At 39.8% G+C, this 27,216-nt stretch overlaps 7 protein-coding genes across 7 annotated transcripts; 3 read left to right on the top strand and 4 right to left on the bottom strand.

Moving 5' to 3' along the window:
• The first annotated feature begins 431 nt into the window (after positions 1-431).
• LOC120778035 (A-kinase anchor protein 14-like) lies at positions 432-934 on the top strand. The gene is made up of 2 exons (XM_040109709.1): positions 432-443; positions 503-934. Exons 1-2 carry the CDS (start codon positions 432-434, stop codon positions 932-934), a joined length of 444 nt encoding a protein of 147 aa, XP_039965643.1.
• A 2,205-nt stretch (positions 935-3,139) lies between these two features.
• LOC120778032 (A-kinase anchor protein 14-like) lies at positions 3,140-3,704 on the bottom strand. Its single transcript, XM_040109705.1, has 2 exons — positions 3,693-3,704; positions 3,140-3,619 (listed from the first exon to the last, which is right to left on the bottom strand). Exons 1-2 carry the CDS (start codon positions 3,702-3,704, stop codon positions 3,140-3,142), a joined length of 492 nt encoding a protein of 163 aa, XP_039965639.1.
• Positions 3,705-9,941: 6,237 nt separating this feature from the next.
• LOC120778036 (A-kinase anchor protein 14-like) lies at positions 9,942-10,444 on the bottom strand. Its single transcript, XM_040109710.1, has 2 exons — positions 10,433-10,444; positions 9,942-10,373 (listed from the first exon to the last, which is right to left on the bottom strand). Exons 1-2 carry the CDS (start codon positions 10,442-10,444, stop codon positions 9,942-9,944), a joined length of 444 nt encoding a protein of 147 aa, XP_039965644.1.
• A 1,320-nt stretch (positions 10,445-11,764) lies between these two features.
• On the top strand, positions 11,765-12,197 carry LOC120778039. The gene is made up of 2 exons (XM_040109714.1): positions 11,765-11,782; positions 11,844-12,197. The coding sequence occupies exons 1-2, from the start codon at positions 11,771-11,773 to the stop codon at positions 12,195-12,197; spliced, it is 366 nt and encodes a 121-aa protein (XP_039965648.1). The 5' UTR covers positions 11,765-11,770.
• A 2,008-nt stretch (positions 12,198-14,205) lies between these two features.
• Positions 14,206-14,813, bottom strand: LOC120777178 (protein app1-like). Its single transcript, XM_040108337.1, has 2 exons — positions 14,714-14,813; positions 14,206-14,652 (listed from the first exon to the last, which is right to left on the bottom strand). The coding sequence occupies exons 1-2, from the start codon at positions 14,723-14,725 to the stop codon at positions 14,206-14,208; spliced, it is 459 nt and encodes a 152-aa protein (XP_039964271.1). The 5' UTR covers positions 14,726-14,813.
• Positions 14,814-15,516: 703 nt separating this feature from the next.
• Positions 15,517-17,804, top strand: LOC120777177 (retinin-like). Its single transcript, XM_040108336.1, has 3 exons — positions 15,517-15,528; positions 15,604-15,976; positions 17,782-17,804. Exons 1-3 carry the CDS (start codon positions 15,517-15,519, stop codon positions 17,802-17,804), a joined length of 408 nt encoding a protein of 135 aa, XP_039964270.1.
• Positions 17,805-22,040: 4,236 nt separating this feature from the next.
• On the bottom strand, positions 22,041-22,984 carry LOC120777874. Its single transcript, XM_040109432.1, has 2 exons — positions 22,785-22,984; positions 22,041-22,681 (listed from the first exon to the last, which is right to left on the bottom strand). The coding sequence occupies exons 1-2, from the start codon at positions 22,791-22,793 to the stop codon at positions 22,394-22,396; spliced, it is 297 nt and encodes a 98-aa protein (XP_039965366.1). The 5' UTR covers positions 22,794-22,984; the 3' UTR covers positions 22,041-22,393.
• Positions 22,985-27,216: the final 4,232 nt, after the last annotated feature.

The raw sequence follows: 27,216 nt of genomic DNA, 5'->3' as shown, positions 1-27,216 counted from the left end.
TTGTTTGTTTACTCTTTTTACATATGGGCACAGCTGAGGCCACGAATTGTTGCTAATAGGCTTTGAAAAGGGTGTAGCGTCTGACGCGCATGCGCTGCCAATCACGTTGGATTATTGCTCAGAATAATGTTGCACAAAACAGCACAACGCAAAAACTGGTTGTTTGTGGTTGCCTAATGTTTTTCTAGTAAAAATTTTCAAGTTCAATGCCGGCCATGCAAGCATTGATATTTGCAACAAACTTAAGCAAATATACCGTTGAAAATAATCAAAAAAGAAATGAATATAATATTTAGTAAGCTGCTTACTAAATTTTTCATATTTTGTAGATGCGAAAAGTTTCTTATAAATATGCTGCGAGAAACATTGAAAGATATCAGTTTCCGCAGAGTTGTCTTGCTGTAAACAGTCACAAACACCAAACGAGCAAAATGTTCAAATATGTAAGTTATAATTATTTGTGGACTAAGAAATGTGATTATAATCAATCTTTCAAACATAGATTACCTTCGCCGCTCTCTTCGCATTCGCCACCGCTGCTCCCGGTTTCATCGCTCAACCCGTTGTAGCCAAAGTAGGTGCCGTTGTACACACCGTTCCATCTGCCACCTCCCACCAGAGCATCACCCAAGTGCACAATAATGCGCATATTGTTACACCTGTTGTGAAAGCTGTAGCTCCAGTGGTTCATGTTGCTCCGGTTGTGAAGACCTACTCCGCTCCTGTGGTTCCAATAGTCAAAACTGTTGCTCCAGTCGTCCCTGTGGTTCATGCTGCTCCCGTAGTTCCAGTAGTGAAGACTTACTCTGCCCCGGTAGTTCATCATGTTCCGGTTGTGAAGTCAGTTGTTGCCCCCGTGGTGCCAGTAGTTCATGCCGCTCCAGTTGTGAAGACAGTTCTTGCAGCCCCTGTCGCTCACTTTGTTCATCACTAATTATACTGTGATCTTAAAGTTGTTGAATAAATATTTAAGAGTTTAATCCATAAAACCACTTCGAATTTTATAATTTTCTAGAAATGTTAAATACTTACATAACTGGGAGTAATATAAGGAAAGCCACAGCGAATGGTAGGCACGCAGGGACTTAGGTCGTAAGACATACTTGGCAGCCCCCAACCGGTGTGAGCGGTGTTGCTTTGCACTGCTCAGGCATGTTGTCGGATGCCGCATGCTTGCGACAACCAAGAGCGACCACCTTCTAATCCAGAGTGTTATGCGACTCCTGCGCCCATTGGATGATTCACACCCAGGAGTTAAATTCGGCTATATTCCAGCAAAGCCTTCCCAGCGCCATGCCGAATTGGGAAGTAACGGTGGCCTTACCGCGTCATGGGATCTGGCGTGGCGGACCTTTCAGTTCCCTATATTTGCGTAGACCCGGCCGCTCACTTCGTTGAGCCGAAGGTCGTAAGAACAAGATGAACAATGACAAAACGTAAACCAAACCAACAACTATGACCAGGCAAAGACCAACTCAAGTGACAAAGGACAACGGCAATAGCAACAACAGCAGTACCGATTCAGAACTGAGGGGAGTCGAAACGGACTTGCGCCGCATGGAGGGCCAAGCAAACGGAAGACGAGACGCAGGATAAGACTGCCTCCTCTACCACGAATATGTCGTCCGGGTGGTCTTGATGACCCTGGTAGAAGGGGAATGAGTGGTGCTAGTTGAAAATGGTTTTTAAGGCACCTCCAGGAGAAGGAACTCTTGAGGAAGCCAAAATAAGATCGAGGAACAGGCTTAGAAGCAACAGTGCTTCCCCTGCCTCGAAGGTGCGTAGGGGCGGAAATATCCAATCCGATAATAAACGGAGTGCGGAGCAATTCCAACCGGTAGGACTGAAAGCGTGAAGACGACGCCTCAGACGATACAGACTACCTAACATCACCTACTAAAAAAAATAATCAATAAAAATAAAAATTACGTATACACTGAGCTCTAGTCTTATAAACTGAATTCTAAGCCTCTCTAGATTTTCAGACATTCTTTTAATCCCTCAAATTGCAATATATACAATGTTGTGTACAGAAAACATACAGAAAGAGACAGTATTGCTAATGCTTCCCAAACGCCAATTTGAAAGGAACCGCACGCCGACCAAAACATAGATCGGTTTTTTCGCAATATATATTTCTTTTTTTTTTATCCAAAACACAATAAATTTTAGAATTTTGTTTTAAAACATTGAGGAAATTATCGTTTTCAGAAAGTGATCTATACTCATTTATGATCACATCACATACAGAGTTTGTCCGGAAAGTAATAGGAATGAGTCGATTTAAAAATATTTATTAAACCAATCGTTCCAATAGTACTTTAAAAACTTTCAAAGTAGTATCCTTCTGCGTCAATGCAGTGATGCCAGCGCAATTCCCAAGGATTGAAAGCATCACGGAAGACAACTTCCGGAATAGCCTTGAGACCCGAGGTGTATGCTGCTTGGATCCTTTTTAATCGGCCTTTTCAGGCAAAGAAACAATAAAAAATCTGCTGCTGCGGAAGCCTTAGGATGCGGGCCTTTGTTAAAGAGCTGTTCACCAGAAAGGCGGGGTAAGAGTCGGGGCGCTGTCGTGGTGCAACTCCCAATCGACTGTGATGTCTTGTCGGACCCGATTGACCCTTTGTTTGAGTCTCTTGAGGACTTCCACGTAAAACTTTTACACAGAATTTAATCATGTACCTCTGTTCCAACGAACGCTGAATTATCGGCTTGCTCCACTCACACGTCACGCGAAAACGTTTATCCTGACTCTCCAGGTGCTTGGAAAGAACTGACCAGCCGGTCGTTCGTTAGCTATGAATGCCTTCTACAGAATACAGTCGGTGTGCGTATATTTCGAAGTACAATCCTATTACTTTCCGGACAAATCCTGTATTATTATGATCGCATAATCAGCACACATACGACATGGAATTAGAGTATTATTTTTTATAGATTCGTCAATATAAAACAAGCCTTCTGAAGGAGTGGATTACCAAAGGTAAGAGGTTTATAACAATACATTGTATATGTATATTCGGAATATGGAAATTTCATAAATATCTTTATAAAAGCGTCTTTTTATTATATTAATATTTTGTTAACAATTTTGTGCCATTTTATTTCTCATACCATCCTTAATTTACATATTTTTCTAATGGTGGATGCTGTAGGCCAATGGAGATGAGACAATAGTTTTGACTAGAGGAGCTGAGTGGACCACGGAGTGGACGACTGGAGCAGCATGAACAACGGGAGCGGAGTGAACAACGGGAGCAGCATGGACGACTGGAGCTGAATGAACTACGGGGGCGGCATGCACAACTGGAGCGGAGTGAACCACAGGGGCTGCATGCACGACTGGAGCGGAGTGAACCACAGGGGCTGCATGCACAACTGGAGCGGAGATGGTCTTCAAGAGGGGGGCTGCATGTACGACGGGTGCGGCGTGGACGACTGGTACAACTGGCACCTTCCTGACGAGGTTCACATGGCTCTGGTGAGTTATGGCCGAGGATGCGCTTGTATCGACATAGGCAGTTTTAGCAACAACAGCTGGTTGGACGATTGTGTGTGTCTCAGCGAGCAGACCGGGCTTGGCGGCAGCAACAGCGAGGAGGGCAAAGAATGCGACCTTAATTTTTAGAGAGATTATGATAGTCAACAGATTTTGATTATATGAATTAGATGAGCTGCAGTCAACTTACGTATTTGAACATTTTGAGTTTTTATTGGTGCTTGGTTGACAGTTAAATGGGAACTGATGATTTTGTTGGATTCGCTTAGCCTTTTTATACAAAAGCATTTGGCGCTTAGCACCAAGCCCAACATCAATCAAATTGATTATCATAGCTTTTTTGTTGTTGGTAATGACAGAAGAAAAGTGCACGATTAAAAGCAAATTCAATTGTGTGGAGTTATTGTGAATTAAAGAGCAACCGGTTTCTACATTTCGGACTTTATTTTTATACGCACACTTTGAATGAATGGACAGCGGATGGAAATCTAACTGACCTACGTCTATACATGTTGGCTTTGGATCTTTCGTTATTATAAGTTCATGTCATATATGTGTTGTGTCTTACTGCTCTCAACCGATTCAGAAGCAACACAATTTTCATTATCTCAAATAACCTATGTGAGGGTATGGCTATTTCACATCCAATTCCTACATGCACAGCGGTATTCCTGAGGGCTGCTTAATAAGCGCAAAGTCTTTGAGGGTTTTGGGGGGAATGATTTTATGAGTATACAAGAAGTTTGAAGTTAAATCACCTTATTATTATCCCCAGAGTATTTGTAGTAATTTTCCCGCTTAGATAGTCAACAATACACCATCGACTCATATTTGGTCTGAATTTTTAATTTTTTTATACTCGTAAGATAAAAAAGTGGTTTCTAAATGAATGAAATTGTCCCCCCGCTCTCTCAGACCGCGAGTGATCCTTGACCAGAAGAAGAAGGTCATCGCATATGCTCAATACTTACAGAATGGCTTGAGCTGCCCAAGCAGAGAGTCCATCAAGAGACAACAGCCCTAGCTCTTTTTCACTCGCGTGGAAAGTATTCCTCCCAGAGACACTTATTATAAATGGCCTCCAGGTATTCCAGAATAAACTCTCCGCTCAAGCCATCAATACCTGGGGACTACTCAGACATAACCAGGCCAAAGGCGTACTCGAACTTCTATCACCTAATGCTTGAGAGGTCTGTACTTCCGACCTGGGAAAGAACACCCGCTAGTGGGGATAACAGGGTGTCACCGACGCGTAGAGAGGTGATATTATCTCTCTTACGACCTTAGTACAGAGCAAGATGGACAAGGACCCGGATGAATCCAAACCACATAATCGAGTCATATTCCTGGATATACAGACACTTAAGATTCAAAAGGAATGACATAAGAACTCAAGTCATGAAAAGAGAGGGCTGTATAAACTGACGTTGAGTAATAGCAAAACCTGCGTCAGGATCAAGAAGGACCTTTCCGAGCTGTTCAATACCAAACGAGGTTTCAAACCAGGCAACTCCCTATCATGCGGCTACTTCAGTCTAATCCTGGAAAAATAACATTTTTTACATACAAGAGTGGTCAGCTACTGGCTTACGTATATATTAGCCATAACAACCGTGCAGCTAGAAGAATGATGGTTTCCACGTCACTGCTAAGAGTCATAACTTCGAAGTCGTAGATAATTTCGTCTATCTTGAAACCAGCAACAATAATGCCAGCCTCGAAATTCAAAGCGGAATAACTCTTGCTTACAGGTGCTACAATTGAGAAGTAAAGTTCTCTCTCGACGAACATAGACCAAACTCTACAAGTCACTCATTATTCACGTGCTGCTATATGGTTCAGAGGTATGGACGCTGACAACATCTGATGAGTCGACGCCACGAGTTTTCTAGAGAAAAGTTCTGCAGAAGATTTATGATCCTTTACGCATTGACAGCGGCGAATACCGCAGCCGATGGAAGGATGAGCTATACGTTATTTACGAGGACTTTGATATACTAGTAAGCGAATTAAGAGACAGCAGCTGCGCTGGCTGGGACATTTTATCCGGATAGAAAGGAACACTTCACCTTTGAAGGTTTTGATTCAGTACCCGGCAGTGGAAGCAGAGGAAGACTTCCATTGAGGACAAACTACGCCAATAAAAAAGAAGATGAAATTTGATCTTTGATTATATATAAATTAAGTTGTGATTTTTTTATATTGAGCCAATGGACCCATGGCGTGTTTCTCAAAGAGGATTTGTCAGTTTCGCAAACAGAAAAACGTTACAGGAAGCTAAATCTGACTGTTCGATGGCCCTCTTTTCGTAATCAGTCAAAATCATGCTAAATGGTGACGACGCATTCAGGACATATGAGGCGAGTCTTAACACTGACACGGTATTTTAGATATGAATATTGACCAAAATGTGCTGAGTAGCTCCATAAGATATGCTGAGATTCTTTGCAACCTCTTTGATGCTAGCACAATGATTTTCAAGCACTGTTTTTTTAGCATTTTCGATGTTATCGTCATTAACAGAGATGGATAGACAACTGAGATGAGTTTTTAAGGGTTTAGAAATCGAGGAAAACATATTTATCGATTCACTTTGCTCGTGCAACTTAAATGGACCAGTACGATTCATATTTGGTCTTGAGTTAATGCTTGAATAACCAGGATTCACTAGCCATCTAATAAATTCTAAATTTGAAAATCAACAATATGCAATTACTTAAATGTCCGCAAATGCAGACTAATGAAAACACCAGCGTTAAATACAAAACTGGTTCACTTCTTCTAAGTTTTATGTTTGAATTGAATTGATTGAATACGAGTATATTGAATTTTCATTCAATAATTAACAAAGCTGTACTCGGATAAATTGAAACTTCTGGTTAATGATTTTTAATATAATCACAGTGCAGAAAGCCTTTTGAAATAATGACTTGACCAAATTTTAAATCTCTAACGTCATTTGAATACTGAGCATAATTACTCTCTTATAGTATAGCAGCACCAGTTTGATAGATCCTATTCATTATTTTACGTTAACAATTTACTGCAGTCCAAATAAATTTTTCTAACATTGAGTTGTATTACTTCAATATTTAGTGATATACCCTACATAGGATTGTGCGCTGTTTGGGACTCGCCACCTAAAAATCGCACCCAATGAAAAAGAACAACAAGCCTCGGATGAGAGACCTCCCTTTTCATGACGACTATGGCAAACGAATTAAGGACTACATTTTGACGGCATGCACCTGAAATATCCGGTCCCTTAATTGGGAAGTTGCTGCTGCCCAGCTGGTCGATGTCCTCGTGAAAGTTCCCCAAATGATAACGATGGAGCAGACGTTGCATTGCCCGACCATGAAGAAGTTCGAATAGCAATCAGCCATCTTAAGAACAACAAAGCGGCAGGGCCGATAGATTGCCGGTCGAGCTAATCAAACACGGCGGCGAAGAACTGATAAGGAGCATGCATCAGCTTCTTTGTAAAATATGGTCGGAAGAAAGTAAGCCCAACGATTGAAATTTAAGTGTGTTCTGCCCAATCCACAAGAAGGGAACCAACGCAAACTACAGTGGATAAACCCCCTCAATATCGCGTATAAGGTCCTATCGAACGTATTGTGTGAAAGATTAAAGCCCACCGTCAACAAACTGATTGGACCTTATCAGTGTGTCTTTAGACCTGGCAAATCAACCAGATATTCACAATGCGCAAAATTTTGGAAAAAACCCGTGAAAAGAGAATCGACAAACACCATCTCTTCGTCGATTTCAAAGCTGCCTTTGACAGCACGAAAAGGTGCTGCCTTTATGCCGCGATGTCTGAATTTTGTATCCCCGCAAAGCTAATACGGCTGTGTAAGCTGACGTTGAGCAATACCAAAAGTTCCGTTAGGATCGGGAAGGACCGCTCCGAGCCGTTCGATACCAAACAAGGTTTCTGACAAGGCGACTCTCTTTCGTGTGACTTCTTCAACCTTCTTCTGGAAGACAAAATATCTCCTGTCATCAAACAAGCAGTCGTCGCACTCGCGACTAGGCACCCACGTCACTGTTGACAGTCACAACTTCGAAGTCGTAGATAATTTCGTCTATATTGAAACCAGCATCAACACCAACAACAACGTCAGCCTCGAAATCCAACCCAGTATAACTCTTACCAACAGGAGCTACTTCGGACTAAGTTGGCAATTGAGAAGTAAAGTCCTCTCTCGACGAAGAAAACCAAAAGTCACTCATTATTCCCGTCCTGCTATATGGTGCAGAGGCATGGACAATGACAACAACTGATGAGTCGTCTTTGCAAGTTTTCGAGAGAAAAGTTCTACGAAAGATTATGGCCCTTTGCGCGTTGGCCACGGCAAATATCGCATTCGATGGAACGATGGAGCTCTATGAGATATGCGACGACATTGACATTGTATTGACAGCGGCTACGCTGGTTAGGTCATGTCGTCCGAGTAGACGAAAACACTCCAGCTCTGAAAGTATTCGACGCAGTACCCGCCGGGGGAAGCAGAAGAAGAATAAGACCTCCACTGCGTTGTAAGGACCAGGTGGAGAAGGACCTGGATTTGGTTCGAATCTCCAATTGGCGCCACCTTGCGAAAATCTGTTGTTAACTCGGCTATAAGCGCGTAAGCGGTTTCTACGATAGTAAAGAAGAAGGATATAACAAAAGAATAATAATTCAGATATGCTATAGTAACTAAATTTGGAGCTTGTACCCTGGCAAGTTGATTGCCGATCTTCTCCGCTCTTGATATTATTCGATAAATGGCGGGTTCCAACAATTATAATATTAGTTGTTTTCATATCAGAAATATGCTTGGGGTTATGACAGTATGTTGAGGCATAAGTCTCCGATATACATTGTAATAAAAAAGTAGCCGGGAAATGTAAATAGAAAGCAAGATATTTAAATATTCATAAATATTTATTACATCGCCTTCAAAATAATCCTCACCAGATCTAATACACTTACGCCAACGACTTTTCTAATCCTCGAAACACTTTTCATAAGCATTTTTTGCTATGGCCTTCAGCTCCTTCAGCGAATTTTGTTTTATCTCTTCGATTGACTGAAAACGGATTCCGCGGAGCAACACTTTCAGTTTGGGAAACAAGAAAAAATCACATGGCTCCAAATCTTGTGAATACGGTGGTTGATCGATGGTATTCACTGCGTTTTCGGTTTTAAATTCGGTCGCAATCGTGGCTCGATACGATGGTCCATTATCATCGTGTAAAATCCATGAATAGTTCTTCAACAATTCCAGCCGTTTTCGACGGATGTTCTCACGCAAACGCCTCAATATGATTGTAGACTTGTTTGCATGTCAAACTCGTAAATCCATGCTCTCCATAAATGTGGGATCGGAATTCGCACGACCAAGCATGTCCAAAGAGACCTCTTTACGGCTTTTCTTTGAAAAAAAATCAGCCTTATCGGGACTAGTCGAGCAAGAACGCTTTTCATACCTAAAATATCCACCAAAATCATTCCAATGGACTCGCGAGAGATGTCGAGCTCTCTTGCCATTTCTCTAACACTTGCCTGACGGTTTTAAGCACCATATCCTTCACTTATGTAATAATGTATTTTCATCAGTTGAAGATGTCCAAAGTTGTCCAAAACAAGGCATGTCATCCACAACATCTCGACCATTTTTAAAGATTTTGTACCACTCGTAGGTGTTTTTGATAAAGCTGGCTTATCATAAGCCTTTTCCAAAATTCGCAACTTTTTCGGACTCAAAAATTGATTAGAAATATAAAATTTGAGACAAATTTTTGGTTCGATATTTTTGTCTCTTGTAAAAATCGCAACGCACTTCTGAGGTGGAGGGACTTAAGCAGCTGCTGTAAACAAACTGGTTGACAGATCACACTCATATTTGGCGTAGAATTGAGGACAATCCTACCAACTTAGCAAGATACAGTTTATTGAAATACAATTTACCGGGAAATTTAATTACATTATTGGCGGCCTTTTTGTCCAATGTTTGATGCAAGAGGGCAAGAATTATATTGATATGAAAACAACCAAATGGATTTTAATAATACCAACCATTAGTTCGGTGAAGCCAAGGCGTTTGAACAAAAGTCTTTTTATTTTTACTATTCCATCGGCGCTTCTTATTATGTACCTCTACAACACTTAAGAAATTGTCTAAGTTCGTTCCTTGTTTGCAACACTCAGGATGATAACCTGCAGGATTCCATTTGTTTAATTAAGTACTTATACTCGTAGTTTTCAAACAGTATTTAGGCGAGTGAAGGTTTTTTAATTTCCTTTAAACTCAGGATATCTAATAATATATGTATTACTCCAAGTTAAGTCAATATTTTATAATTCTGAATAAATTATAAAAGACGAAGGGATTTCATAGATTAGAATCTTATATATTTATTCAACAACTTTAAGATCACAGTATAATTAGTGGTGAACAAGGTGAGCGACAGGGGCTGCAAGAACTGTCTTCACAACTGGAGCCGCATGAACCACTGGTACGACGGGGGCAACAACTGACTTCACAACCGGAACATGATGAACTACCGGGGCAGAGTAAGTCTTCACTACTGGAACTACGGGTGCAGCATGAACCACGGGGACGACTGGATCAACAGTTTTGACTACTGGAATCACAGGAGCGGAGTAGGTCTTTACAACCGGAGCAACATGAACCACTGGAGCTACAGCTTTCACAACAGGTGTAACAATATGCGCATTATTGTGCACTTGAGTGATGCTCTGGTGGGAGGTGGCAGATGGAACGGTGTGTACAACGGCACCTACTTTGGCTACAACGGGTTGAGCGATGAAACCTGGAGCAGCGGTGGCGAATGCGAAGAGAGCGGCGAAGGTAATCTGTGTTGGAAAGACTGATAATTATCACATTTCGTAGTCTACAAAATAATATAACTTACATATTTGAACATTTTGCTCGTTTGGTGTTTGTAACTGTTTACAGCAAGGCAACTCTGCGGAAACTGATATCTTTCAATGTTTCTCGCAGCATATTTATAAGAAACTTTTCGCATCTACAAAATATGAAAAATTTAGTAAGCAGCTTACTAAATATTATATTCATTTCTTTTTTGATTATTTTCAACGGTATATTTGCTTAAGTTTGTTGCAAATATCAATGCTTGCATGGCCGGCATTGAACTTGAAAATTTTTACTAGACAAACATTAAGCAACCACAAACAACCAGTTTTTGCGTTGTGCTGTTTTGTGCAACATTATTCTGAGCAATAATCCAACGTGATTGGCAGCGCATGCGCGTCAGACGCTACACCCTTTTCAAAGCCTATTAGCAACAAGTCGCGGCCTCAGCAGTGCCCATATGTAAAAAGAGTAAACAAACAAGAGATGTGAATATCGGAGCATAGAATAAGAAAACACTTATTGACAGTGATGGATTATCAAGCAGAACATGCTCTAGACGAACCTTAGGCGATCACAATTCGAGATATTTTTATGCCAAACTTTTTGAGAAATACAAGGTTAATTGTGTGTTAAAAACAAGTTCGATGTTATCGAAATAAAAATAGTATTCGGTTTATAAAAATAGCATCAATATATCAGTTGAGGAAAATCAATAAAGTTCATTGCAATTACAGGCAGTTCCAAAAATAAATTCTCGGGTCTTTGGTCACTTCATTTCATTCGTTTATGGATTGTATTAAAGCATCAAGTTTAATACAAATCAAGAGGTCAATTAAATTTGTTTGTTTAAAGAACTGATTTGTTGGATTCACTGCTCTCTAAAGCTTGACAATTCATAAACAGCTACTGTTTCCAGTTTGGTTGTTAGGTAACTGTCGAAATGTGGCTCTAGAAAGGGAAAATTATTTATGAAGATACTCAGCGTTTCGGGGTTGAGCTATGGAACTTTAAGCTCCCTTGGCAGCGCAGTGTAACTAACATTAGAGAGAAGCTATTCAAATACATTTTCTTACAACATTTTCAGTGCACATTATTACTTTTAATTATATGGTATATGAAAGTGTAAAAATTACTAATGAAGTGTTTATATTTGTATGCACTGACCAAGCATTTTTAGCATGAGTGCCCCTTAGTCGCAATAGAAATGTTAGTGACCTAAACAGGTTGGTGAATTATTGTAGTGTCAAATCAATGTCACATTGCCAATTATTATTCTCTTGGATTTCATACTGATTTGCACACTATAAATTTCGCACGAATTCAGTGGTAAATTATCAGTTAGATTCCATATCTCAAACTAAACAACATCAGCAACATGTTCAAATACGTAAGGCCACGAAGTGATTAAGTTAGGATAAAATATAAAATTATATTCAAAATCATTCCAGATTACTTTCGCCGCCCTCTTCGCCATCGCCATCGCCACCGCTGCTCCTGGTTTCATCGCTCAGCCTGTTGTGGCCAAAGTTGGTGCCGTAGTTCACACCGTTCCATCTGCCACTTCACACCAAAGCATCACCCAAGTGCACAATAATGCGCATATTGTTACGCCTATCGTGAAAGCCGTGGCTCCTGTGGTTCATGTTGCTCCGGTTGTGAAGACCTACTCCGCTCCTGTCGTTCCAGTAGTGAAGACCTACTCCGCCCCAGTGGTTCATCATGTTCCAGTTGTGAAGTCTGTTGTTGCGCCCATCGTACCAGTGGTACATACTGTTCCAGTCGCCCCCATTGTTCACCATTAATACAACTGCATATCCGATAAAAATGTCTGAATAAATGTTATTGTAATTTTAGAAATCCATAACAAAACTTATTTCTTATCTATAACATGGTAAAAATTCATATCTGCCTGATCTTTTAACAGAGAAGAATGAGTAGTTCCTGAGGGTGTCATTCAATTCCAATTAGAAATTAAACTGTCAAATATAACAAATAGGAATTGATATATTAGAAAAATATATCGGAAATAATTTGAGCAAATAACTCAGTTACGCTTGGTAAATTTAATACCAGCGTTTCCTCGGTCTTAGCACACCACAGCAAGATCCTCACCCAAATCTTTGAAATTGGCAATCACGATCCAGGTATTAAATAACTAACATCTTGACCGAGCAGTTTGAACGAGGCAATCCAATAAATTTTCAAATGTCAAAAAACTTACCAAACCTTAATGTAAATATCTACTACTTTGTTTTTTTATAAATACCATGAACTTTTTGAAATGTCTCGATCTTTGTAAACGAGTCTTTGGCTCTGAGAAGACTGGAGGAATGTGCGAAATCGAACTATTGACATGCTCACTAAAAACGGTCCAAAAATTAGGCTGAAATTAGATATAACGGATCATAATAGGAAGGTAATATATTAGAAAAAAAGTAGGCGTAGGTTAAGTTCAATGAACATATCTCACAAACCCATAAAGCCATATACACCAAACTTAGTCGAAAAACGTCACTTCAAAATTGTCTTTCAAATACATTTCACAGTAAGGATGGTACGGCAGATTTGCATGTGTGTTGGTGTAAAAATTACATTTTATATTTTTACATAAAATATCTATGCAGCTACTTCATCTAATTCAACAAAATGAGCAAAACCGGAAAATGTTGAAAATTTGGTCAGGAACCACTGCCATCATACTGACTAGTCTCGGGTGACTTTGGTTTGTTAGGTGCTTGTATCGCACTTCAACGTGATTTCCATCGTATATATCGGTCATATAGATATCGTACGATATTAAGAAAACAAATTATATTGGGCGTGCTGTAGGTTTGACCCGAAAATGATTACATTTCCCATAAGTATATGTTGAATTCAAATAGTTCCTCCCGTTTAGTATATTCTATTCTAAATTGCAAGATTATAAAAAAGACATGCTTCGGTCTGGACGACCTTCGACCTCTTCAACTGACTAAAATATTAAAAAAGTGAAGAATATGGTGCTTAAAAATAGGCAGGCAAATGACATCGCTCGCGAGTCCGTTCTTGTTCCAACGCCTCGATAAAGCTGATTTTTTTTTTTCAAAAAGAGTTCCGTAAACAGGTCTCTTTGGACACCCTTAATCGTGCGAATACCAATTCCAAATTCATAGGAAACATGCCAATGAGGAATGAGTTTATGAGTTTGATATGCCGCTCAAAAATCAAGATGATGCCATTGTTTTTTTCGATATTCGTGGTTTGGTATATCATGAACTTGTTCCGGAGAGACAGACGGTCAATAAAGACTTCTATTTGGACGTATTGAGAACATCCGTCGAAAAGGGACGAAAATGTGGAAAAACAATTCATGGATTTTACACGATCATAATACACCCTCGCTTCGAGCCACGATTGTGACCGAATCTAAAGCCAAAAGGGCAACGAACACTAGCTATCAACCTCCATATTCACAAGATTTGGCTCCGTGTGTTTTGAGGACTGGAAAAATCGTTGGCATAAGTGTATTTCATCTGGTGGGGATTACTTTGAAAGCGACAAAAAAAAAATATTGATGAATATACAGGATAGTAGTTAGTAGGGTCTGCTATAAAAAATGAGCTCCGTAGCTTCATCGACGGCGGAATTGTAGTATTTCATTATTTTTGAACAATGCCATAATGAGGGCACTTATAGCAATAAATATTTAACCATTTGCTAACCTCACAGTGTCTATGCGTTTTTACCTAAGTTCAATACGATACATAAATTCTTAATCAAGATATTGCCTAGAGTCGTCATATTTATTATTATAGTATAACAAGCTTATATCTAACCCCAAAGGTTTGAGACAACTGATTTTACAACTGGAGCAGCATGAACCACTGGCACCACGGGAGCAACTACAGACTTCACAACTGGAACATGATGAACCACCGGGGCGGAGTAGGTCTTCACAACTGGGACGACTGGAGCAACAGTCTTGACTACTGGAACAACAGGAGCAGCATGAACCACAGGTACAATTGGAGCCACAGTCTTGATTATTGGAACGACAGGAGCGGAATGGGTCTTCACAACCGGAGCAACATGAACCACTGGAGCTACAGCTTTCACAACAGGTGTAACAATGTGCGCATTATTGTGCACTTGGGTGATGCTCTGGTGGGAAGTGGCAGATGGAACGGTGTGTACAACGGCACCTACTTTGGCCACAACGGGTTGAGCGATGAAACCGGGAGCAGCGGTGGCGATGGCGAAGAGAGCGGCGAATGTAATCTGAAATGGAGTTGTAACATTACTTTACAACTTTTTTTAGCAGACCAGTTATTGGGCTTACGTATTTGAACATGATGCTGCTGTTTTTGGTAGTGCTTGTGGTGCTTTACTGTTTGAAATGTGGAAGCTAACTGATAAGTTTCTAATGAATTTGTGCGAAATTTATATTACGAGACAATTAGGATCAATCACAGTTAAGTTATAGATTCGCAATGAACTTGAACTTAGATTTTGCACAAGAGACCCGAACAGCATGAAAAGAAAATCATCACCGCCGAAATAACAAATAAATATAAAGATCAATTTAATTTTATATTGAATTATCTTTTCAGGAGTTATAAGTACGCATTTGCATTGAATATAAATGATTTTTATTTGCCTAAAAGGCAACAGGTTATTTAATTAGCGCCACCAAATATCCATTCAACAGCCTGACATCAAGCACTACTCCACGATGGCTTAATGCAATAACACCGTTAATTAAGTACGCATAGTCGGTTTGAAATTCGGCATCGCTAATGACATGGCAAGTTTTCTTGACTTCCAATTGAATTTACTGACAAGGACACAATATTGCTGTTGGTATGTTAGTAGCAAACAAGTTTCCTAAATTATTTATTTCATGCAAGTACTTGCAATAAGAATTACAACAATACTTGGGTTACTTCTAATTGTTGATACCTCTAATAAGAAAATCGCACCACTTTTTCTATGGTCGAAATACACTCATAATTATTTGCACTTCGCAAATGTTACTCCTGGCAAATCGTGCATTAAACTATAAATTTTGCTCAAACTGTTAAATTAGCATCAATCAGACTTTAGAGTTCACAACAGCATCAACAGATCTGCAAACCTAGCAACATGTTCAAATACGTAAGTTTATTACATTGTAGCTACACCATGCTCAATAAATGTACATTCAAACTGAAATTATACTCTTTAAAATAGATCACTTTTGTCGCACTCTTCGCCATCGCCACCGCCGCTCCAGGTTTCATCGCTCAACCCGTTGTGGCCAAAGTAGGTGCCGTTCTACACACCGTTCCATCTGCCACCTCACACCAGAGCATCACCCAAGTGCACAATAATGCGCATATTGTTACACCTGTTGTGAAAGCCGTGGCGCCTGTGGTTCATGTTGCTCCAGTTGTGAAGACCTACTCAGCTCCTGTGGTTCCAGTTGTGAAGGCTGTGGCTCCAGTTGTAGTAGTGAAGACCTACTCGGCTCCTGTGGTGCCAGTTATCAAGACATACTCCGCTCCTCTGGTACATCACGTTCCAGTTGTTAAATCAGTTTTAGCTGCTCCAGTTGCACACATAAGTTCATCATTAAAAAATTTTATTGACAATTTAAATAAAAAAGTCTGAATCGAAAAAATATTATTTTTTGAATTTCCGTGTCTTTGGCGTCACAAATGGGCGTTTTATTTCTAAGTTTCTGGTAACTTGCTGAAAATACTTTTTTAAGTAAATAATTGGAAAATATTTAAGGATATTTGCGAAATTGTACACTTGTTTAATGTAACCCGACTAGTCTTATCGCTTCCTTGGACCAGTCAGCCCCTTCAAGATTGCTGAAACAAGGGATGTTAAAATATCACTCAGGATACTACAAAGTAACTTTGAGTCAGTAGTTTCAGTATAATTTATTTAAAAGATTACTTCATGCATGAAACAAAAACGCATTGTTATCGCTATTATAAGCAACAACGTAAGCGTTATTTAGATCATGACATTAGTTAATCGCCTATTTTTAACAGTAGCGAGGTCTAATGTGGCAGCCATAGAAATGATTCAGGTATTTCCTAAACTGTTGCGAAAGAATTCTGAATTCATTGTTCGACGAAATTGCGAATGGATTACAATCAAAATTATATTTTATTAACTTATGTATAGTATGAGTCTTATGGTATAGTAGTATACTGTGTCTGCCAGAATAGCAAAATGAGACTCCTGACTAACAGAGTCACTAAATTACGATTGTGACAATTAGAGACATGAGACAATCGTGACAAGCAGAATACCGGCATTAGCTTTATTTAATATCATTACTAAATCATGCTTGACCGAAATATAATATTAATATTATGATCAAAGATATCTCACAATTTTACATATTGAAAGATATATTGGTATAAAGCCAACCGGATGTTTGCAACTCTTATCTAATTCATATCAACGACTTTATATAAAATATAAGAGATCTAAGGATATTTCAACCCGATTCCATTGTTGGTATTACGACATGTCATTAGTAGTAATAAAGGCTCCCTTAATTTTATCAAGAAGACTCACAGATTGACCCATCTATGTGGTATAAAGTCAAGCGGATGTTGAAAAATCCGTTTAATAAGTAAATATGGACTAGGGGATTTTATCTTTTTAACACTTGATTACACACTGTTATTCGAAAGCGATTACTAATGAATTGCGTTAAGATTCTTATAAAGTCAACTAAAAGTTCGAAAATATTTACATACATATAGTATATTAAGTATGTAACAGGTGGCGCAAAAATTACTTTCCGATGTTTTTTGGAAAATGAAAAACTTTTTTAAAAAATGAAAAACTTTGATTCTGCTTGTGGATTATTTTTATTTGGTATTTTAAATATTTTTACATCAAGTCGTGAATATGATATCATGTAAATGGTTGATTGTCATTTGAGCTCTTTTTGTGGCATTTTCCATCACTTTGGCCAAAACTTCCGGCGATAGGTAATCACATTCTTGACGGATATTGTCTCTAAGAGCTGCAAGAGTCTGAGGCATAAACCCGCGACTTCAAAAAGCCCCACAAAAAGAAGTCTGGAGTGGTCAACTCAGGTGATCTTGCTGGCCAGCGCAAATCGCCATACGGCGATTGTTGTGGCACTCAGTGTAGCGTACCACTGTTTATTTACGTGTATTTCGCATGTGTTTACTACACAATGTCAAAACAGAACTGACATTAGAGGTCAGTTGCAAAGTTTATAGTATCTTCTGATCATCTTCTGACTTTTGCGCAAAGGGGATAGTAGGAGTATATACTGCATATAAGGGGACTAAGGGTAGCACCCACACTATTTTGCAAGTTTTTGACACAAGGGCATGCTCACAACACTAAAACATTCTCCCCGAATTTCAGTACCAGGCCGACAAATTAACTGATATGTTCGGTAGCAACTTAAGCCTGGGTCAAAAATTTGGTATCTGGGTCCAAGTCTTAGCGAGATAGATATAGGGTTATACACATATAAATAATCTGTATGACGAGAAAAGTTGAAATCAGGGTCACTGTCTGTCTGTTCGTCCGTGCAAACTGTAACTTAAGTAGAAATTGAGATATCTTAATAAAACTTTATATGCGCGTTTCTTAGCAAAAAAGTAAGGACGAAGATGGGCATAATCGGACTACTGCCAGGTATGGGAAGGCATTAAAGGAGCTGGAGTCATAATTAAGTGAAATCGCATATTTCGTGACCCGCGCGACCGAGTTCACCCAAACTTGGTTCGTAACATTCCCCTGACATTTTTATGTTACAGTGAGAACATGTCTTACCTACTTCTCATATTACACACTTTTAAATTCCATTTGAAACTTTTCTCTTTCCAGTATACAAATGAAGAAACAATTAACATATCAGTATGTCCCGCTACTGAGATTCCTTGCTTCAAATAACAGACGGACAACTAGTCACGTGGAATTCAACTCGCCTCTTCTGATCAGTTGTATATGTATATATATGCATATAATAGCTATCATAATATCTATCATATAATATCTGTCAATTCATCACTTCACCTACTTCAAGCGGTCCAGTTGTTCGCGGTAGATGGTAGAGTTAAGCGTCTGGCCATGTGGGAGCGGCTCATAGTACATGATTCCCTGCCAATCCCACTAAACACACAGCAAAACCTTCTTGGCCGCCAATTCCGGCTTGGCCACTGTTTGGGACGTTTCACCGGCCTTCGACCACGACGGTTTTCGCTTGATATTGTCGTATGTGAAACATTTTTTGTCGCCAGTCACCATCCGCTTCAAAAATGGGTCGAGTTTGTTCCGATTCAGCAACATATCGCAGGCGGTGATTCGTCCAGAAGATTGATTTGCGTCATATTATATGGCACCCAAACATCAAGCTTTTTTATGTATCCAGCCTTCTGCAGATAGTTTAAAATGGTTTGATGACTAACTCCCATCTTTTGGGCGATGTCACAAGATGCCACGAGCCGGTCTAACTCGATGTTTTCCGTGATTGGATCGGCATTCGTCGTCACAGGTCTTACGCCGGCCGGCTTATCCATGGTGTCGTTTTCATCCGCTCTGAATCGTCAAAACCATTCCTCCGCAGTTCGAAGTGATAGAGTATCATCCCCCAAAATACCATTAATCTCACGGAACGCTTCTCTAGCGGATTTGCCTTTAACGAAGGAAAACTTTAAAATAGCGAGAATTTCGAGAATTATCCAAACTAATCATGCAACGTGTCGTTTTGTAGGTGAAGTCAAGACCTTTCAAATACGAGCTCTGTACCGCTTTATACATAGCCGCGAAATTCAAAAGACAAAAAGACCGAAGGGAAATATTTGACAACCTAATATACTATACATGCAGGGTGTATGTGCATACTCGTAAGTAAGCTGTGCTTTTTCGAGATCCACAACACCAAAAAAGCGAAGCGAACTCAGTACTCAGACATGAAATATTTTGTCTACATGAATGTGAGTGAGCTAAGTACATTTACTACTTGAATTCCCCAACCGCTCACAAGCCAATTTCGTTACGTTTATTTTGGTGTTTCGTTAAATTTGGGAAACTTGAAGCTAACCAAAACACATTGCGGTTTTTGTATGCACAACCGAAGTAGTAAAGCAACAGCAACAATGTTGCTGGACAACACGCAACATTTGATATTCAAGTTCAATGCGAACATGTCTCATGCGATCATTTATGTATATTACATATGCCCACAGCGGTCGACGTGCAAGTGTACCATACAGTACTCTCCGCGTAATTGAATTATGAAATGAAATATTTCTCACGGATTAATTTAATTTGGTTTCATTTTAGTTTTGGTGTGGATAAAGCCATGCTTTTATAAAACTCTAGCATTTACAGAAATTCATCAGTTTTTCAAGTTTGTAAATAAAGCGTTTTACAACTGGAAGTTAGTGCTAAAGAATTTTAGTACATTTTACCTTCGTTTTTTTTCAAAAATTGCTCCCCAGATTACGCTCTGACGCAAACCTGTGTTTCATAACCCAAAATAAAAATTTGTTAAACCATATTTGAGGATACAAAACATAACAAAATCCAATTGAAGTGAACATGATAGGCGTGATTAGATGGCTGATCCCTCAGCATGGTGATGTTAGATAGAGTTCTTGAATTCCGATTGGACAGTGCCCAGTTAGAACTCCTATAATCTTATAATGCTGCCTTGCTGGGGACGAATTGTTTTTTAGACCTCCCACGATTTAACCTGGGCCAGAAAGACCTTGAACTGCACACCTGGTTGTAGTTGACCTACGCTTGTTAAGCTAGTGTCAGGCCCAACAATCCAGTTGTGATCCACAAACAGCAAACGGAGATCTTACCCCTTCCAATACCACAGTTATTGTGACTGAAGTTCATGTTCGAGCAAGGTCATCAGCCTTACAATTCCCTGTAAATTTAATAACTCGACAAACTTGTTGAAAAATGTGGCAATGACAAAGCCTTTACGAACTTTAAATATTATCACTTATTTCTTAAATAAAAACAAATTTGATCTGGTAACTTAATAAAGCGTTGATGTACAGCTTTATTAAGTTAGGTAGAGGTCTATAATCTAGTATGAAGCTATGTGTAGACGTTCACGCAAGTGAGGAAAGTTATCCGAGCACCATTTAATTGGGAGTGGCCAGAAGCAACTCTTTTACATATGGCTCAAGCAGCTCACGACTTCCGGTCTTAGACCAAGTATACTCTGGGTAGCCAAAGAACATCCATTTGAAGGCGAGATAAAGTGAGAGGGCGACCATCCCTCCTAAGCGTTGTGCGCTGTGTTTGGGACCCGCCACATAAAAAATGTACCCAATGAAAAGAACAAAACAGCTTCGGATGAGAGACCCCTTTGATAACGACCACTTCAAACGTACAAATTATTACGATTTAAGGGTATGCACGTGGAATATCAGGTCTCCTAATTGAAAAGGTGTCGCTGACCAGCTGTTTAATGTCCTCGTTAGAGTAACCCTGACATCACCGCCGCCCAAGAAGTGCGATGGACGAGACAAGGACTGAGACGAGTAGGTCCTTGTGGCATTTACTATAATGGCCATATAAAAAGCGAAAATTCGTTATGGGATTCGTGATAGGAGATAGACTCCGTCGCCGAGTACTAGTACTCTCTCCGGTGGATGAACGTCTAGCCACAAAATCAAAGCGACATCTTCAACATGTCGCTGATTTGCGCACACACCCCGACGGAAGAAAAGGACGATGTGACCAAAGCTGTCTTTTATGAGCGCTTGGAGCGCGCCTATGAGAGCTATTTCCGCCACGATGTCAAAATCGTGCTTGGTGACTTTAACGCCAAGGTAGGCAAGGAAGTTATATTTGGCACAACGGTCGATAAATTCAGGCTCCACAAGTAAACATCCCCAAATTGGTTGAGGCTGATCGACTTCGCCGGAGCCCGAAATATGGTTACCTGTAGTACCGGTTTCCAGCATAGGTTTCTACGCCAATAAAGAAGAAGAAGAAGAACTGATTTGGCACAGGAAGAAAGTACTGATGTTCCGTTGTGAAAATAGATAATAACGTTGTCCAAAAATATATCATTGATGGTTTCAACATAGCCAAAACCTTACTTCTTTATCCTACCAATGAAATTGGAATTGACAAGTCTGTTGCTTTATCTTTTTTTTCTTTAATAAGACTCATCAATACTAAAGGTCTTGTCCTGACGTAATAATGGCCTTCAGGTGCCTTTGAAAGGGACGGACACTAAGTTTTGTCATTGCTTCTTTTACTTGGTTACTCCAGCAGAGACACGGTCTACATATCTCTACGTCTTTTACCATCGATACTCGTTTCGAAAATATTTTTCGCTAGAACGTCACCAGCGCAGGCGCTGCTAGTTAGTCCCACAAAATCGGCCCTGCTGTATATGCCAATATTACATTTAAAAAGAAAATTTTAAGATGGTGACAGCTATCAAACTGGCTTCACCTTAGTCAACTTTTGTCATACCCATTAGTTCCTAAAGCTCACTTCTACTATTAGTCAAGTAAGACGTGTTCAATCTTCTAACTTTTACCTACATCACTTATAATAAAATAAGATGAAATTAATATTTCCGTATGCACTTTGATTGCCTACTACTTTTACTATTTTCGTTTCTCTCGAAATAAAACTTGTTTGGGCATAAATAATCTTTATTCCAGGTATTCACACATTTTTATCGCTTAAATAATTCAATAATATTCGTTTCGTAAACTTCCTTCTACTAACTACTAAAGCAAACCACATTCACTAATACTCAGTACACTTAGTTAATAATATCAACAATACAATTCATATATATATATTTACAACTAACTACCAAGAATAGGAAATACAACAAGCTATTGTTAAACGCCGAATTCTCGCGAACAACTCAGCTCATGCATATTGCACAAGCGCACACTTAAATACGTTTAAATATAGATAGTTCATATACACCAGTTCGCATTAGTCATATATTCCAACCCACATACAGCGCATGCGCCCTTCACTCAGGCACATAGACGGGACTAATATCCAGCACCTCGTGCCGCTCGTCCAAACGTTCGTTTCGCGCCAACGTGCGATTCACATCCAACGGTTCCACATAGCCCAACGAACGGCCCATGGGCGCCAATACGAGATGCGCATGCGTTTGCGATGAACCCTGATAGGAGACCACCGAAGGCGCCGCGTCGATCACAATACCCGCCGCCGCAACACGCTCCACCGGCTGAGCCAGGCAATGGTAATGGAAAACCACGCAGCTGAGGAAAAGCGCGACAAATGTGGAAAACTGCAAGAAAAATGTTCGCGTGCGTGTGTGAAAATGTGAATGGCAATTGCAACAGCAAAACAGATTGGCTAAACCCCGTTTACAGTTATACAGTTGTACTTACGTGCTTCATGTTTACGTGCTCGAACAATTCCAATTCTTCAAAACGCTCGATGCTTAGCGCGCACTGCTGAAATGACGGTTGACTAGGAAAGCGCAATGCCGCGGACAGACTGACTGGCTGACTGATCGCTGGGTTGATGGTTCGCCAGCCGCTTGGCTCACAGACTGACTAACTTGGCTGAGCGCATGAGCGCGGTGAGTGGGTACTTAGCGAGCCGGGCGACGCTGCCATAAAGCATTTGTACGCTCCAGTACTCGAGTGAATGCGCTGAGCAAAGTATCGCTGCGGTTGCAGTAAAAACTTGATTTCATATGCCGACAAATATATGTACGTTAGTAAATACAAAAATAACATAGTAAATATATGGGTATATGTGACTAGATAAGTAGTGCTCTAGGGTATTTGTGTTTACCTTTGCCTTTTATTGGAATAGTCAATAACAAAAGTACAAAAAATAGCATTAACAATGCAATGGAAGCGTGTAAAATGAGGCAAGAAATAAGAAACGTCAATGGCGCGCACACTATGCGTAATTTTCGCGCCATTAGAGGAGTGGCAGACATTGTCATACCCTTCACCCACTCTTTCAGTACACAGTGCATGCTGCAGTAAACATTTTACATAAGCAGTTTAGTTCAGCTGGCAATCAAATGACTACATCTCCATCGAGTTTAAAAATGGGAAGACATTTTTCTCACCGAGTCATATAAGCTATAAGCAGACGTGACGGCTCTGGTGCGACCGAGAACGTAGACCCCAAAACTACTCAATACCATTGAGGCCATACGTAGGTTGCTAGCAGTGGTAGATGCCAGAGAAACTCCTTCGATCTTGGAACACCATCAAAAAGGTAATTCTGAGTTGATAATGATGAATAGCGCCTTACTAGTTGGCGGAATACAGTGAGCAGCCTGTGCAGGGATTACCTGGGATAGTAAGTGATGTCCGACTGAAGTGTTCAATATAATCCTGCATCATCTGCTCGTAGACGTCTTTATTTGGAAAGTAGCAACAAGTTCTAGTGTAAGAATAAAGGAATTAGTAGGTTGGAACAGGAAAAATAATTTCTATCTATACCGACAGATCCAAAATGGGCTGTGAAGTATGCTCAGGTGTATACTCGAATGATGTCAAAATCTCGCTCCCCCTATCTGATTACGAAACTCAGATCCTATTTTCCTAGCGGTAGTACTAGGTAAAGAAGGCATCTGCTGATCTTTGAATAACTATATACTCGGATTGCCAGATAACATTACTGATCTTCTCGACTCCACTTATTAATTCCAACAATCGCAGAAAGGCTTTAAGCTCAGATCAACTCTACTTGCCCATAGTTTGAGTTCGCGACCACATGAACATTTTCGGCAACGAAAAAACAGAGGAGTTAGATCGGCTAGCAGCGTATTTACATGATTCCGAGGCGGGGCTAATAGCCCCTTCATTACTTCGAAGTCGTAGAAAATTTCAACTCTCTTGGAAACAGCATTAAAACTAACCACTACGTCAGTCTCGAAATCCAATGCAGAATAGCTCTGGCCAACAGCTTCTTCTGCTTTTTTGGACAGAGTAGGTATTAAGACGTAAAGTCCTCTCTCGAAAAACAAAGACTAAGCTCTACAAGTCACTCATCATCCCGTTCTGCTATATTGCGCAGAAGCATCAACGATGACAACATCCGATAAGTCGGCATTACGAGTTTTCGAGAGAAAGGTTCTGCGGAAGATTTTGGCCCTTTGGGTATTGGTAACGGCGAATATCGCAGTCGATGAAACGATCAGCTGTACGAAATATACGATGACATTGACATAGTTCAGAGAATTAAGAGACAGCGACTTCGCTGGTTAGGTCATATCGTCCGAATGAATGAAAACACTCCAGCTCTTAGAGTATTCGACGCAGTACCCGCCGGAGGAAGCAGATAAATTCTACCATTCCGTTAGAAAGACCTGGTGGAGAAGAACCTGGATACACTTGAAATCTCCAATTGGCGCCAAACATCGAAAAGCAAGCACTCAGCTGTAACCATAATATAAAATAAAGAAGAAAAAATGTAGCACTGACCTATTGTAGAACCTGCGGGTCTTCCCAATAACAATATTTGCCGCAGCTGCAAGCTCTTTTTCCTCTTTTTCTGTGATGTAATGTTTTAAAATGGCACACCCAGCGCTAATTGAGCCCAAAGTGGCAGCACCCGTACTTACCTCTGCGAATGCCTAGCTTTCAGCCGATTGAGACGGATTCAATTTAAGAGGAATTGCATGGCAAGGACGAAAAAGTTTCATAGTTTATTTATGAATGTTGTGTAATTGGCACTCAGTTCAGAAGACAATAGCCTCCAACAGTCACCTAAGTGCGACCGCTTATGGTCAGATGTTCTTTCGAACTCCTCTCTGGACTAACTTAACAAGTGAAATCTTTTAATTTAAAAAACATATTCGATAGTCACTTCAGCGATCTCCGTAATTTTACATTGTCATTTAGAATACGTATATATAGATATATTTAATTCAGAAATAGAATTTCAGTAGTTTTTGATTTCAATAGTTTCAAAATCTATTGACACCTAGCCGATCTTAGGCCAAATCTCAACAAAAGTAATTTTCTTCATCTTAATACTTCTTTGAGTATGCATACTTTGACCACACACTGTTTTCAACACGACCTTATTTCCATTTCAAATTATGATTATAGGGTATAGAAAAATTGTAGGAGAACCCCGACAAATACCAACTGCAAGTGTAAACTACAAAATAGCGATCAAAAGGCAATAAATAAAAAAAATTAACAAGCAAAGTTATTCAAATAGTTGGCGTTGTGGGTGCCAGCAAAGCGCTTGTAGTGTTGACTTTTTCTCTAGCTCAGGCGCTTAGGTTGCGTAAGAGGCTTTCGTGAAAGAAGTAAACGAAATAAAATAAGCTGTCTAATTTGATGATAAAAAACATAAGAAATTGAAAACAACAACCAATAAGCTATTGAAGGTTGATTGAACACGGTATTTGTTGTGCGCATGAGCAGCAGCGCCCTAATACAAACATACAAAAGTATTAAGTTCGAAAAATATTAAATAACTACATTAAATGCTTAAATGGCCTGCAGCAAAAGAGCAAAGCATCTTGTTAAGATATAACATAAGCGCGCACAGATGAATATATAACTACAATACATATTTTATATGTTATGTGTACAATATATACATATATATATGTACGCATATGTGTAAAAGCATTCAAAACCGCCAAAAAGCAATTGCGTTCAAATTAGCTCAGTTAAAGTGTTGGCAATTGTAACCGCAGAGCAATGCAAGAAACACACTCCTTAATGTGCCCTGCAGGAAAAGCTGACGACACAGGATAGTGAGGCGCATGGAAAAACAAGAAGTACTATATATTAGAAGAAGTTTACTCCGATAGTTCAGTTTGTGTGGCAGCTATATGCTATAGTGATTCGATCTGAAAAATTGCTTCCAAAATTGCGTTTTTACCTTAGATAATAATCCATTCCAAATTTCGTGTATCCCGCAAATCCTTCTGGGTGCTAAAGCTTCGTAGAAGAGTTAATATACCCTGTTCAGTGTACAATGATTTCGAGAAAGTCAAGGCCTGACTCTTGTGAATACTATCTGAGAGTTTCAATTTTGGACCACTTTTGGAAGCAATTGGGCCGTACGTCAGCGCCGAATACTATCTTCCAAGGCGTCAATTGTTTGGGGCTTAACTGCGTTCACAAGCATTAAAACAAAAAAATAGTCAATCTTGAAAGTCGCACTAAAGGTCAACAACGCGAGATGATGCCCTCACCAAACAGTTTCCTTCAATAAATTGATTATTTCGTTGGTTGTAAGGCTAATAGCGCCAAGCAAAGGTCATCAACATTCTTCAATTCAGGCAATGTCATAAGTCATGGCTGTAGAGTGTTCGCCAACGTCTGTGAAGATGAGCAGGTAACTATACAGAAAGCCAAAACAATGGAAAAGTCGTGTATGCGGAAAGTGTTCTAGTGATCATTCTGAACAACTTTGTCTCGGAGAATGAGGCTCTTAAACTGGTTTTGAGCTGGCGATTGTTTAGGTCAAGTTAAATTTTTGGGGATTATAAAAATTCCTTCGTAAGTTTTTGACGATCGAATGAAATTTAAAAATATGGTGCCTCCATTTTTTGTTTAATTCTATTGATCATTTGTCGGAATCGGCCAGATCAGACACCATCCTATTAAACCGTGTTACCGGAGTAAGTCTATTCGCTATGAAATGCCAAACCAAACTGGGTATAAATCAAGAAAAGAAAGCCGAAGATAAAATCATTCACGAATTCACGCTCAAGCAACTTGTGATAGTACCAATAAAAATAAAGAAATACGCTTTGAACTAGTTCCCACACCGTTTTCGTTAAATTTGAGCCTCACAAATGATTTCTTCGTTTCCAAGATCAAAAAG

This window comes from Bactrocera tryoni, chromosome 5, assembly GCF_016617805.1.
Source record: "Bactrocera tryoni isolate S06 chromosome 5, CSIRO_BtryS06_freeze2, whole genome shotgun sequence".
Taxonomy (NCBI): Eukaryota; Metazoa; Arthropoda; class Insecta; order Diptera; family Tephritidae; genus Bactrocera; species Bactrocera tryoni.
This window is presented reverse-complemented; position numbering and strand designations above follow the sequence as displayed.